Raw genomic sequence first — 13,372 nt, 5'->3', positions numbered from 1 at the left:
GTCCGTGTTTGCCCAACTTTGGTTTGCATTTTTTGTGGGAGTTATAAGATTGATCACTGTTCGTTATCTTCATCTTTCATTTTCCCTGAAAGTCTTGGATACTCAAAAGAACATTACATCCCGTGAAATACCTCATGATGATAAACTTTTTGACCATCAAACCTGACAAATGTTCACAATCTGAGCAAATTTGTGGAAATACTCCAATTCAGCCTATTAAATGCGTATAGTAATCTTGAAGACTGTGGTACTTCAGGTAATACTCCGATCATGACACTTCAAAATTATCAAGTAAGTCATCAGTCAAAGAGAGCACGAGAACATCAGACAAGCAAGTTACTTTGATAGGTCAGTATCAGTCTGAATCGCCTTTACCTGAAGAAGTTCCGTCTACTCACATACCGATATCAGGACCGAAAATTTAGAATTAGGATATGCTAATGGGTCTCATCTGGATTGACATCGCCACCTTCATTTCTGAACTCTCTGAGTCTGTTCTATCAGGGCCCCTACATACTCTGTCTTATCATCCATGTTCTCTACTTCTTGTTTCTCCTGTTGCCATGTTTCTGCAGTCATGTCTAAAATATTGCCACCATCAACGTCTGTATTAGACTTGCTCAAGTCTCTATGTTTGATAATCAGTGCTCTCTTTAATATTATTCAATCAATCTTCTTGCTGTTTGGTTTCTGGTAGGAATTGCTTGGGCCAATCGAGTGAAATCATCCTTGATCATCAGGATGTTTTGTTTTTCGTAGAAACCTTCTCTATCCTTGACAGCATGGATCCTGTCTATAGTCATTCTACCCTGGTGTTGAGCTTTTCTCCGTTAGATCCGTTGTTGTAATTCCATCCTGCACATCAAAGTTTTCCAGACTTGTAAGCACTTGAGGAGAAATTACCAAGCATTCTTCATATGGTAGATCTCCCATAACATAGCCGCATATAATGCAAATAGATTCGTCGGTTATTTCTGACCAGTCTAACGTCGACATACGGCTTATTATTACGCCTCAGACAAATTTATTGAAATCTAATTGGTCAGATCATGGCCACATGACGCCGTGAAAAAACCGTATCATGCGAGAAAAATCCGTATTGCGCGAGTAACTTATTGTCGGGTTCGACTTGCAGCCGTGACAAAAATTATTCTTAAACAAAAGGAAAGGCATTTGACTAAGTTGTATAATATAGACCCCCACATATACAGTTAGAGGTCTTCGACGTGATAAATTCGTTACACGGTTAGTTAGTGACCTGATACGGAAAAATACATGGTGTGAAAAGAAAACCGGCTTCGCCTCGCCAGATACGGGTTTTTTTCACACCATTTATTTTTCCGTATCAGGTCACTAACTAACTGTGTAACTAATAATATTCATAAAATCCCAACGGAGCAACTGTAAAGGTCTTTCTCTCTTTATGCTTTTCATGAATTTCTATCTGATGGTAATTGTATTTCATGTCTATAACAGAGGAATAGGATGCACCTGCCAAACAATCCAAGAAATATTTTATCCTAGGTAAAGCATAGCTGTCCTTTCTTGGGACATTGTTTAACTGATTCGTCTGTTTTTGTGGATAGTAGGCATAGTTTGTTTGGTTTTTCACACTTCATAAATACAAAGGAAATTAAGATAAAACATATAACACCTAGATGATTTTCACTAAATTTTCAACACGATTTTGCGTCTGTAAATTGAATACCTGATAAATGTATCAAGAAATGAATTAAAAATTAATAAATGTTATAGCTTGTAATTTTTCAAACTGTCAAAGTTGAATATGAAAACGCTAATGAAAGATTGCATCGCTAATCCAAAATCAGGAAATATTAATTGGCCTACTTAACTACAACCACTTACTTTTAATTGCAAAGATGTAATCTATCTAGAATCTTCCCTCTTAAGGCAATGCCTAGTAAAAATGTTATCTATCACCACAATCTATTATTGTGGGTAATGAATGTGATGAGGAAATAGATGTATACCTCGCACTTGGATTCTTCATACCAATATATCCATACATGTACTTGCAGTAGGTGTGGCACGCTAAAGAACTATCACTGTTCAATGGCCGTAAGCGCCGAGCATATGCCTAAATTTGAAGTCCTTCACCGGCCATTCACTTAGATCAAGGTTCGAATTTTATGTCAGGGTTGTTTCAACAAGATAACGAACAGTGATCAATCTCATAACTCCTATATGCAATTCAAAAATAGAGAGTTGGGCAAATACGGACCCCTGAACACACCAGAGGTGGGATCGGGTGCCTAAGAGAAGTAAGCATCCACTAAAATTGCAGTGTTTGGGGATAGAAAGTGCAGTATATCCTGGACAATGACATTAACATCCAAGTAAATGTGATTGGAGATCACCTTGTATTCTCATACAGAAACTCGAAGGTACCTAAAGATTGTGTATTCTGTCATAAAAACATATCGTGTCCGTACACCAGAATCGATTGGTTGACAAAATCGAAATGCAAATTTGTCAGAAAATTCGACTTGCTAAAGGGTTACTGGCAAGTACCATTTACTGAAACAGCCAAAGAAATGTCTATACTTGCGTCTACTGATGGGTTCATCCAATACAAAGTAATGTTTGACATGAAAATTCTCCAGCTACCTTCCTTAGGATGATTCACTCCCTTCATCGTAACTACCCAGGATGTGAAGCCTACATCGATAATGTCGTGATATACCTGCAGTGATACACGGGACAAACATCTCTATATCATGCGTGCATTTTTGGACATTCTGGCTTGAAGCGAACTTAACAGTGAACATTGAAAAGAGTGACTTTTATCATGTTAATGCAGGATATTTAGGTCATAAAGTAGGTCAAGGTTAAGTTACACCTATTATGGCTAAATTGGAAGTAATCGCAAAGAACCAATCTAATTAAAATAGGATTTCTTAGATCTGCGCCGTATGGCAATTGTGAGCGTATCCAAGGATCTGACTTTAATTAGATTGCGCAAAGAACCCGACTCCCACAAACAAGAAAGAGATTTTTGAGCATGACTGGGTTGTTTTTTTTTTACAGAAAATGTTGTCCACATGTTTTCCTCAATAGTTGGTCCTCTTACTAACCTATATCATAAGACCATTAATCTTGAATGGATAAACAACTGTGACATATCCTTTTTGCAATACAAAATCTCTCCTTATAAGTATCCAGTTCTTTCAGTCCCAGATGTTTTCTGAGAAGCTAAGCTTATTGTTGATAGTGGTGTAGGAGTTGGGGCTGCATTGCTTCAAGAACAGAGTGACCATGTAGATAGAGATGTGTCTTTTTTTTCAAATAAACTTTCAAAATGTGAACAAATCAGTCTATCATTGCTTTGTTGTTAGTTTTACGACAGTTTTGATGTTTATTTAAATGTTACTGTGCAACCAATTCTTATTATAGATCACAACCCCCTCACGATTTCACATAAAATTTCAAACTCACAGGATAGTGTTTATTGTCTCAAGAATGTGATATCAATATTAAGCATATTAAAGACAAAAGCAATGTATTTGCAGATGCCTTGTCAAGAGTATCATGTGAATATATATTTCAGTTTCATTTTCGTTCCAGTTTCATTTTCGTTGCTTTGATTTCATGCATATGCATTATATATAAGGTCTGCAATTTTGGAGAGTTAACTTTTCATTGTCATTCAAACTCTTGAAAGAGGTGGTGCTGTGTAATACGTGTGTGTGTGTCTCAAGATAAACGGAAGGTTTTAAGTTCGATTCCCGCGCGTGCCATGACCGTATCAAACCGACCTGTACGACGTGATATGTGTGAACAATTATCAAAGGCACGTAAAACAAACATTCTAGATAAGTGTTGCATATATTTTCACTATGATTTCAAGTAATCGTAATACGAATTTCCTAAAATGCACTTGACAAAGCACTTTGGCACGTCTTAATACTCTACTATCAACATATTGAAAGTCTCCATAGATATTTATTTCGCGACAAGTCATCAAACGATTTTCTAGGCTGAATGAGTCTTGTTTAGAATACAAGCATTAACTACCATCCGCTCCCAAATAGAATGAAACACCATTCAAAAGTGCTCAAAAGGATGAGCTTGGAGAAAATATAAATTAATTTATTTTCATAATTGATTCAGTTCGATTTATTGACTATTTCTATGCTGTTCATTGCCGTGTCAATAATTGTAACTGTTCTTACATATTGACTAACAGCTTACAAAACTAAGTCTATATTTAGTAGATCAGACTTCTGTTTAATCTAGATAATACAGGTCTATCCTTCCGTTTGTTTGTTTGATGGGTTTTTTTTTTTCTCAACTAAAACTTAGAAGGACATATAATTACACAATTACGATGCATCCCCCATATGTAGACACAGAAAATTATCCAAACCTCTTGATGCTCAAACTGGCTTGAACTCAGTTCTTAATCCAGTGTCGCTGAAATCAGAGTTGAACTCAGTTTGGTTTTATGGCTCGCAACATTTTGGTTGCGTGATGGTTCATTTCATATCTTTCGTTTTTTGTAAACTATAATCTGATGTCTACAAGTTGTTGTGAACAGAGAGAAGATATCTGTTCAATAAATGTATAGGACTTTCTACATGTATTTAAGCTCCATGGCCCTGCGCTCTAGATAAACGCCATGGATCTGAAGTGCACATAAAACACAATGTCAACGATATTTAATTTCAGTTAGTATATATTTTGTCATCGAAGTTATTTGTTTGTTTGTTGATTATTTTGTCTTTCTTTTGTTTTCCTTTTCAATTACAAAATGAACCTGTGTATTTCTACATTTACAAAAGCCATTCACGTCATTTCGGGGTCGTCAAAAATAAGGATTTATATTTAAATCCATTTTACCGCAGTAAAAGTTACTGACGCCCAGTGGACACAACTCGTCATCAAAACATGAACTAAATAGTATATAGGATACCGAGACAACTCAAAATCCAAACAGTTCTATCACTTTACATCTGAATCTCAGATCGAAATATCCATACAGGAACGGGTTCACGATGTTGTTGATCAGAAACAATCTTCTGAGAATAATCAGTATGTTCAATTTGACGTCATCGACTACCGTCCAGAATTCCGGGTCCTCCTTCCAGATAATGATCAAAGCCAAGGTAGGGACATTAGATACGATGTAGATAAGAGCGATTAACATCAGCATCACCGTAAAACGGTTCTTTGTCTTCGTCCTCTTCTTCTCAGAGATTTTCCTGAAAACGGACATTGATCTTTTACTTGAAAGAGAGGACTTTCTGCATTTACTATTGTCGGTTGAATAAGACACTTCACTGACTTTCCCGTCTGCTGAGGAATCTGCCTCTATGCTCTCCTCACCACCAGGGGTATTGAAATCCTGTTTGTGTTTCCTGTTAAATGTACGATAAATCGTTAATCCTATTGGAATATAGAAACCCATTGTGACCACAATGTTGGAAATCCCAACAAGAGACAAGAAGCTGAAGTAAACGGTTTCGAAATCCCTCGAGCCTTCTTCCCCCGCACCAGTTGAACAGTAGTATGCTGTCAGATTTTCCCCTTGGAACACTTGCGTTACTGGAATGTTGCCAGTTAGGAAAACGAACGGGATTGCCAGGAGCATACAAATTCCTATTGTTGAGCCATACACTATGCGACACCACTTTCCACTCATTTGTGGCCCGTGAGGTTTGCAGACAGCTAGATATCTCTGAATCGCAATCAGCAATAAAATCAAATAAGATATCGCTGAACTGGACCAAGACGTGTACCAAAAAAATCGACAGAGAGCATTGGATGGAAAACTGAGTGGATAAAAGTTGGACAGCAGACACAAAATGGAAGCCGAGCAGCACGCAATAAGGTCCATCACAGCTAAGTGCGGAATGAAGTATCGATGTCCAAGATCCCCACGCATTTTAAGAATATATGTCACAATTACTAGACCATTTCCTACAGTACCAATAATTAGACAGATATAGAGATATACTGTGTATGGTATTCGCCGGATAATCAAGTACTGCTCCCACTCCATAGTAAAGTTGTTGTCCATGACGAGGAAACTCCACCGTTAAATGATGTTGCTTCAAGTGCGTTAAATCATTAAGTGAGGTCTGGATCACGAGCTCAGTTTTAAATATAGGGAAGGAAATATCAGTCTGATAGAAACATTTTCCGGACTGGTCCTTTAATTTCAGGGAGTATTTACACAATTTTAGTGAATCATCGAAGATGGAAACTATAGTGAAAGTACTCGAGTCTCATTAACGTGCTTGTAATGATATTTCTAAAGAGCCAAGGTGTTACTGAAATGAATCAATTCATCTATGTTCACTTTTTCAACCGGATTAAAGTATGAAATTTCCCCGATTCATATTATAGATCTACATGTATCAAAAAAAAATTCATTTCAGACAATACTTTTTCTGATATTTTTTTCTTTCGGTTAGGCTAGCAAACAATACCGCCCATCTTTACACTTAGTAATCTTGTTTACCCTTCGCTTTATTTTACCTAATTAAATATCTTTCCTACTGACCCAAAGTGGTAGCCTTCATTTGCCTTATTTTATTTCAGAAATTAAAAAAACTTAAGCTTTGCATATGCTCTATAATAGGATTGGTAAACACGCTCTTCCTAGTGTTGGATTTAAAAAACCCACCCCTACCCCCACGACAAACTCTAAATCAAGGTTTGGTAATCTACATCCATGTTAAGGTATTCCTAAATATATTCATTGGTCTCGCACCCTGCATTTATAATGACATGCACACAACCAAGGGAGTTAAAAGAAGGCGTCAGCAATAAAAAAAAAAAAAATGAAACAAAGTCATAAAAAGTAAGGTATCTGACGTAACAAAAGGTCACGCCCAGTCACTAATGAACTTTTCATCATGATAACAGAGTAATTCACCACATTTTGACAATATTTTCAAGGGTTCTCCAGACATTGTACAGTATTGCAAGTTACCGTATCAGTATAGGATTATACATACTAAACAAGATGATGATTTAATACTAATCAATTAACAATAATATCGATTTACCATGCACAAATAATGTTTTTAAAATACCGATGCATATGCATACGAAAACAGTACTATTGTAAACGTAGAAGCGGTATCAGTTATGATAAATCAAATTTTGTGAAAACTCTCTCTCTCTCTCTCTCTCTCTCTCTCTCTCTCTCTCTCTCACACACACACACACACACTTATTGAGACCCAAAGCGCAACCGGAAACTTTAACGCGCATGTACTTTTCACTTCCCGAAACACTTATGCTTTATCAATGAGGTTTTTTTCTGGAAACAGCTTGTTTTTTAAACAGTTATGAATAGTGTTGTCGTGTTGTGTGTCACTTTAAGGTTAGAACAGAAGAGGGGATAAGACAGCTGATCCCTCAATCCTCTCGAATGTATATTTGCAGATTATTTCCAAATTTGATGTAGTAATCTGAAAAGTAAACTAATTACATGTAAGTTGGAGTTTTGTATCATTCATTTTTCTTACAACAGTACATTGTTTCCATTGACATAATTCAAAAATGCAATTAATTGGTTTCCCCTGTCTTTTCCAGTGGTGACCTGTATTGGATTTTTCCCTATCTCCAATAATGTTAACTTATATATATATATATATATATATATATATATATGTGTGTGTGTGTGTGTGTTATTAACTGGGGGGTTTCTGATATACAGTGGGGTTTTTTCTTCTTCTCATCTCCATTTGTTAAGTTCATGACTAATATTAATTGGGTTGGGCTTTTGGTTTTTTAATTTCCAATGGATAGTAAACTCTTCTCTGATTTTAACTTGGTTTTTATTTTTCATAATATAGCAAACCCTAGTTTACATTAACTCCAAGTACCCGTGGTGCATGCAGGGGAAAAAAGAAAGTTGGGGAAGGAATTAACAACAGTTTTGTCCTTACTGACAGACGACAACAGCACCGGGGTCAGGTAAGTGAAAGTTTAGCTAATTGTCCAAAGGAAACTATATACATGTACCATTCTTAGATTCAGAATCAACTTAAATTAATGCATTTCATCCTGAATGGAATATTTTTGTATAGAAATACCGGACTACTTAGCATTTTACAGTTATTGACGTTTTACACAGCAAAGTTCAAGAAGCGTAATTTTTTGAATTTTAAAGCACATTCTTTTACGAAAATGACTCACCATCTAAATGATTACTGTACTATTGCTCGTGTATTCATACCTTGGAGTAGAATATTTCTTGTAGATATATTTATCAGTAGCTATGACATTTCTTCTTGAAAATGAGGGTATGAACGCCGGTATACTTCATGACTGTCGCAGTGACGCATTGCATTCTTTTTTTAAATACGCTGATTATAAATTCAGCTATAATACATCTACTATCTTTATTGTGTAAGACCTAAATCTTATCACATCAATGTTATATGTATACATAAATATATAAAAATGGCATTGTATGGCGGTGTACAAATTCAAACGACGGGGAATAATTTTATAAATATTTCCTAAATTACAAAGTTCATGTATATTATGAACACTTTTAATAATTGTACTTTGAAAGCAGATGGTTTTTGCCAAAAGTACTTTTTGAATTATTTATGACGAAGTTCCTCGTAATAAGGACAAATTAATGCAAAGTGGCACAGTGTGTATTCGTCCTCTAAGTCATTTTTACAAAATTTGCTTACTCTATTTTCTCTAAGTATATTGTTATGACCAGACTGAGGCTAGCAGCCACTAGCCAGCAGCGAATACGCCCGTAGAAGCTACCAGCCACTAAGGAAAATCATCAAAGGATTGAGAGTACTCATAGAGAAATATCTAATTTGAAACCTATTTTAAAGGAAATTTTTAATGAAATTCATGTTTTGAATTAACAAATGCAACACACATGAGCAACATACATGTAGCTCGCAAGAGAGGTTTCGTTATGGTGACCTGTTTCAATTTCAAGATTTTGATAAGATAGTCTAACTCGACTGATATGCCTTTTGTACATATTAGGTACTAAGTATAGCTGTACAAAAGGTTATACTGTAAAGAAAAGTGAACAATGACATGTTTGTAAATGATACACTTTGAAGAACAATTACATACATAATACACAAGATTTCTTCAATTTACAATAACAGTCAGGGTTGTAACATCCCCTTACAAACCCTCCTGACTAGGGGGTACGGGGTATTTTATCTTCCATTTATTCACACAACCAATCCATTATTAGACACTTGAGTTCATTCAAAATGAGAAAGAGGGTTAGAAAAGAATAAATTATTCCGGTCTTTTTCTTATATAAAGATTATGTATACAATACATTTTACTATGATAGGTTGCCAAACTTTGGTATCAAATGCATGTTATACATACTGTTATGATATTAAGAAATAACTTAAAAGTTATACCGAACCTCTACTGTTGTCAGACACTGACGTTATTGAACTTTGATTAGTAATCAATGCCAAAGATTTAGTAAATGCATGGGGGTTTTATATTTGGAGAAAGGAAAATCATTTCTTATGTATTCAAATGCAAACCTTTAAGGAAGTTGGCTCTTGAGCTTTTGAGCACAACTGCGATTGCTATAACTAAGTATTTACTGGTTCAATACCGATCCCATTGGTGTAAACAAATTACACATTTATTACTGAACCCTATCCAGTTTAATATTTTGTGTCAATTCATATTTTGAAAGGGTTTGGCAGGGACTATATTGTGGTAGAAGGATCGATTAATCAAAAAATTCTAAATCTGTATCATATTACAGTTTCTGTTTCATTCAATATGTCTTCTATTTTTATACTCCTATACGTGTATTTTATTTTATAATTTACGATACAAATAGTTGAAACTTGGAACTAGTTCAAATGCTGTAATTCATTAATTTGATTGATATATTTTTCCAAACAGAAGACCGATTCTTTAAAAAGTTTAAACTAATTTGCTCAACATTTTGTAAAAAAAAAATTTGAGTATTTTTTCCAATAATTTAAAAAAAATTGATCTCAAATCCCAACTTTTTAAAGTTCCATTTTAATTTTAAAACAAGACCTTGAAAATTATGTGAAATCCTAGAAATTTTTATTACTCCTAAAATGTACTTTTAAACTCTTAAATTTGATATCATGAATTTTTTCGTATAAAAGGTGAAGATAACGAACAGTGATCAATCTCATAACTCCTATAAGCAATACAAAATAGATAGTTGGGCAAACACGGATCGACCCCTGGACACACCAGAGGTGGGATCAGGTGCCTAGGAGGAGTAAGCATTCCCTGTCGACCGGTCACACCCGCCGTGAGCCCTATATCTTGATCAGGTAAACGGAGTTATCTGTAGTCAAAATCAGTGTACCATGAACGACCTAGCAATCGGTATGAAACACGTCAGACAGCATTTGACCCAATAATAGGTTGTATTGACGAACTAGATCGTTATACACTCAAAGTCAATAAAAGCGTGCAATCGATGTCGCCGGCACTTTATTAGAAAATAAGCTATATCAAATCATATATTTTGTGTGTTATACATTCATGGACCCATAGCCTCCCTAGGCATGGTATACTTTTTATTTCCTCTTTACTTATAAACTTGGTAGGAAGCGTAGATACCCTAATTTTGTAACATACGTGACTGTCGCCGACTCAATTTTTAAAATTGAACAAGCATATATAAAATTCTGAGAGCGTGTTTTTTAATTTTCTTTGCGTTAATATCATTTGTATTTCCTAAATTTTCGTTCAATAAAAGTTTAACACCTTTTGCGTATGATTTTAAGCAGCGGTGTATATATTACTCCATGTCGCCAGATTATATTATGTGATCATAGGGTCAATTAAACACCCAATGTATGGACAAAGATTTCGTGTTATCTTTATGTTTTTGATCTATTTTGGCGCTAAAATATTCAAAAACTGTGGGAAAATATTCATCAAGCGATATTTGGATGTGGCATTGAGAAGAAGTCATCATTATTCTCAAAATTTTGCATTCTGATTTTAGAAATGTACCATACGATACAATAAACTTTTTATGAAAACGTATTTGCAGAGCAAACGTTACCCCTTTTATGAAAATCTCGTAGTGTACAGAGAATGAAAATATAAACATTTCTTTTGCAGAAGTCATTAATTGGTCTGAAATTTGACAAACGTGTCAAGATGTAACATTCGTGATGTAACATTCGTTACCGAGAAATTAATTAAAGGGAATGATATAACAATTTCCCGCGTATTTTTGCTTTCTCTCTGCATGATGTGGTATACGACATGAACGTCTACTATGAACATTTGAGTTTGAAAGTCAATACGTGTTAAACTTTGAGAATTAGGATTAATTTTCTCTTACGGTAAGTACTGTTACAACAACTGCAATGTTTGATATACAATATTGATTACGCAGATGGAATGTTTTGGTCTGAATTTGTTCTTCTGATATCAAAGAATGTATATCGTATTCCAAATATCTCGAAATTCCTCTGGTGTAAGAATTACATTGAGTAGAATGCTGGTAACATACGTTACTCAAAGTAACGTATGCTACTTAATGAAATGCTTGATTAGACATCAAATATTGAACTACATATTGATAAAATATCATCTTTAATGATATGTTTGTTGAATATCAACTATGTTATGAAGAAACAAATGTGTTATTGTTCCCGTATTCACTAGCATATACAGATATCCTCTGCAAGAAATACAGGCCATGTTTTTCTCTGCTACTGTCCTATTTATGATACATGTAACTATGCAACTCTACATTTATCAATTTGCTAGAATTCAGCATCTTTTCATAATATATCTTAGAAATGAAGGGACTAAACTCTGATGATTGTTCTATGCAATCTTATAGAGAAATCATTCAAAAATATTTTATCTAAGTGTAACGTATGTTACCAGAAATTCCGTTACGTAATATTATTCTACTTGTTTTTAATTATTTATTTATTTTTTCAGAAATGGCGCTTGTGAGAGCAGAAGTACAGAATAACTACCATGAAAAAAAAATGTATTAAAACATAAGAACAACCATGAAAAAATGTTTTAGAAATATTGCTCCCCTTGTGGCAATACTGAAAAGGTAGAATGTCTGTATAGACAGTGAAAATAAAGGTTTAACTACCGGTCAAAGGCTACCATAATGACACATGTAAGTTTTGTCTCTCAAAATACTTATAAGCAACTGGTCATTTGAGTAATTTTGTATGACCTTTGACCTTGTGACTTGGAATCCAATGGGGGTCATCTATTCATAAGGGGATACCAGTGTTTCAAGTTTGATGTCTATCAAGGAAAAATTTCTCAACGGACAATATAGGTATGTCCAGAGTAGTTTAACCGTTGTCCTTTTGACCTCAAAATTAATAGGGGACATCTATGTCTTAAGGTTCACGTTAAATATTCATTCATAACACCGCGTGGTGGATTATACTGACAGTTTCTATGGAAAGGTATTCCAAAATAAGCAACAAAAACATAAGACTCGGTATACATTTAATCAAAATGTTGGGAAATTAAACATTTTCTTTATATTATTATTGTTAACAGATTGTTATAAATGGGTAAATATGATTCTTTCCATTTTTTGAATAGAAATGATGTGTTTATAGTAATGAAAGGAAAAATAAGAAACATACGTTACTTTCATTGTTTATTATAACAAAGAGCAATCCAGGTTTCAAAATATGTGTCTGTTATTTCTATAAGAGTCATGAGCATTTATATTGCGAAACATCAATCTTTTACTTTTGTTTTAATCGCATATTTATTGCAAATTAACAAATTCAGAAGAAAAGACACATTTGGTAAATTTTTTTGTTTGTCTATTTCTATTAAAATTGGTATTTCCATTGAATTAAGTGATGTCGTTATGATTTTGCAACATCAATCGTAAAAAATAACTGATGATGACATCGTTTCGGCATAATATTTTCATGGATGTACTGTTGTGTAAGTGTTGAAACATACGTTACATAATTATAGCGCTACTTCATTTACACACAAAAAAGCTATCGTTCAATATCTATTGCTAGTCTTTTGTTTTCATGTTTCATACATATTGAACTGTTCGAGAATATTTGTTAATCAATTTTATTTTCTGCCATTTCAAAGATATTGAAAGTGATATCTAGTCGTGTATTTTGCGCTCTTAAAATCTTATTGCTGACTTTTACAGCAGATAATTTCTTGTTGTGTTGATTAAATATTTTCTTTGAAAACCTGTATTTATTGTCTTTCGCAAATTAGAAAAATATATGCTCAGTCAATTCCAATACAAGTTATGGAATAATACATGGAAAATTAATGTTTATCTTACATATTATCATGTCAAGGACTCAGTAACGAAGGTTACATGTGAGAAAAATCTCGAAAATATACC

At 34.3% G+C, this 13,372-nt stretch overlaps 1 protein-coding gene and 1 long non-coding RNA gene across 3 annotated transcripts in view; one reads left to right on the top strand and one right to left on the bottom strand.

Annotated features, from left to right (window-relative positions):
- Window positions 1-4,942: 4,942 nt before the first annotated feature.
- LOC125647264 (neuropeptide receptor npr-1-like) lies at window positions 4,943-5,905 on the bottom strand. The gene has a single exon (XM_048873954.1). The coding sequence runs from the start codon at window positions 5,903-5,905 to the stop codon at window positions 4,943-4,945; it is 963 nt and encodes a 320-aa protein (XP_048729911.1).
- A 1,369-nt stretch (window positions 5,906-7,274) lies between these two features.
- Window positions 7,275-13,372, top strand: part of LOC125645906 (uncharacterized) — a 22,830-nt gene continuing 16,732 nt past the window's right edge. The window contains exons 1-3 of one of the 2 annotated variants that reach the window (XR_007359486.2): window positions 7,275-7,464; window positions 7,830-7,950; window positions 11,950-13,211. This is a non-coding gene — a long non-coding RNA (uncharacterized LOC125645906). Of the gene's footprint in view, window positions 7,465-7,829; window positions 7,951-11,949; window positions 13,212-13,372 lie in introns of those variants that run through there. The other variant, XR_007359485.2, reaches the window with a different exon arrangement.

The sequence above is a fragment of the Ostrea edulis genome, chromosome 6 (assembly GCF_947568905.1).
Source record: "Ostrea edulis chromosome 6, xbOstEdul1.1, whole genome shotgun sequence".
NCBI lineage: Eukaryota > Metazoa > Mollusca > Bivalvia > Ostreida > Ostreidae > Ostrea > Ostrea edulis.
This window is presented reverse-complemented; position numbering and strand designations above follow the sequence as displayed.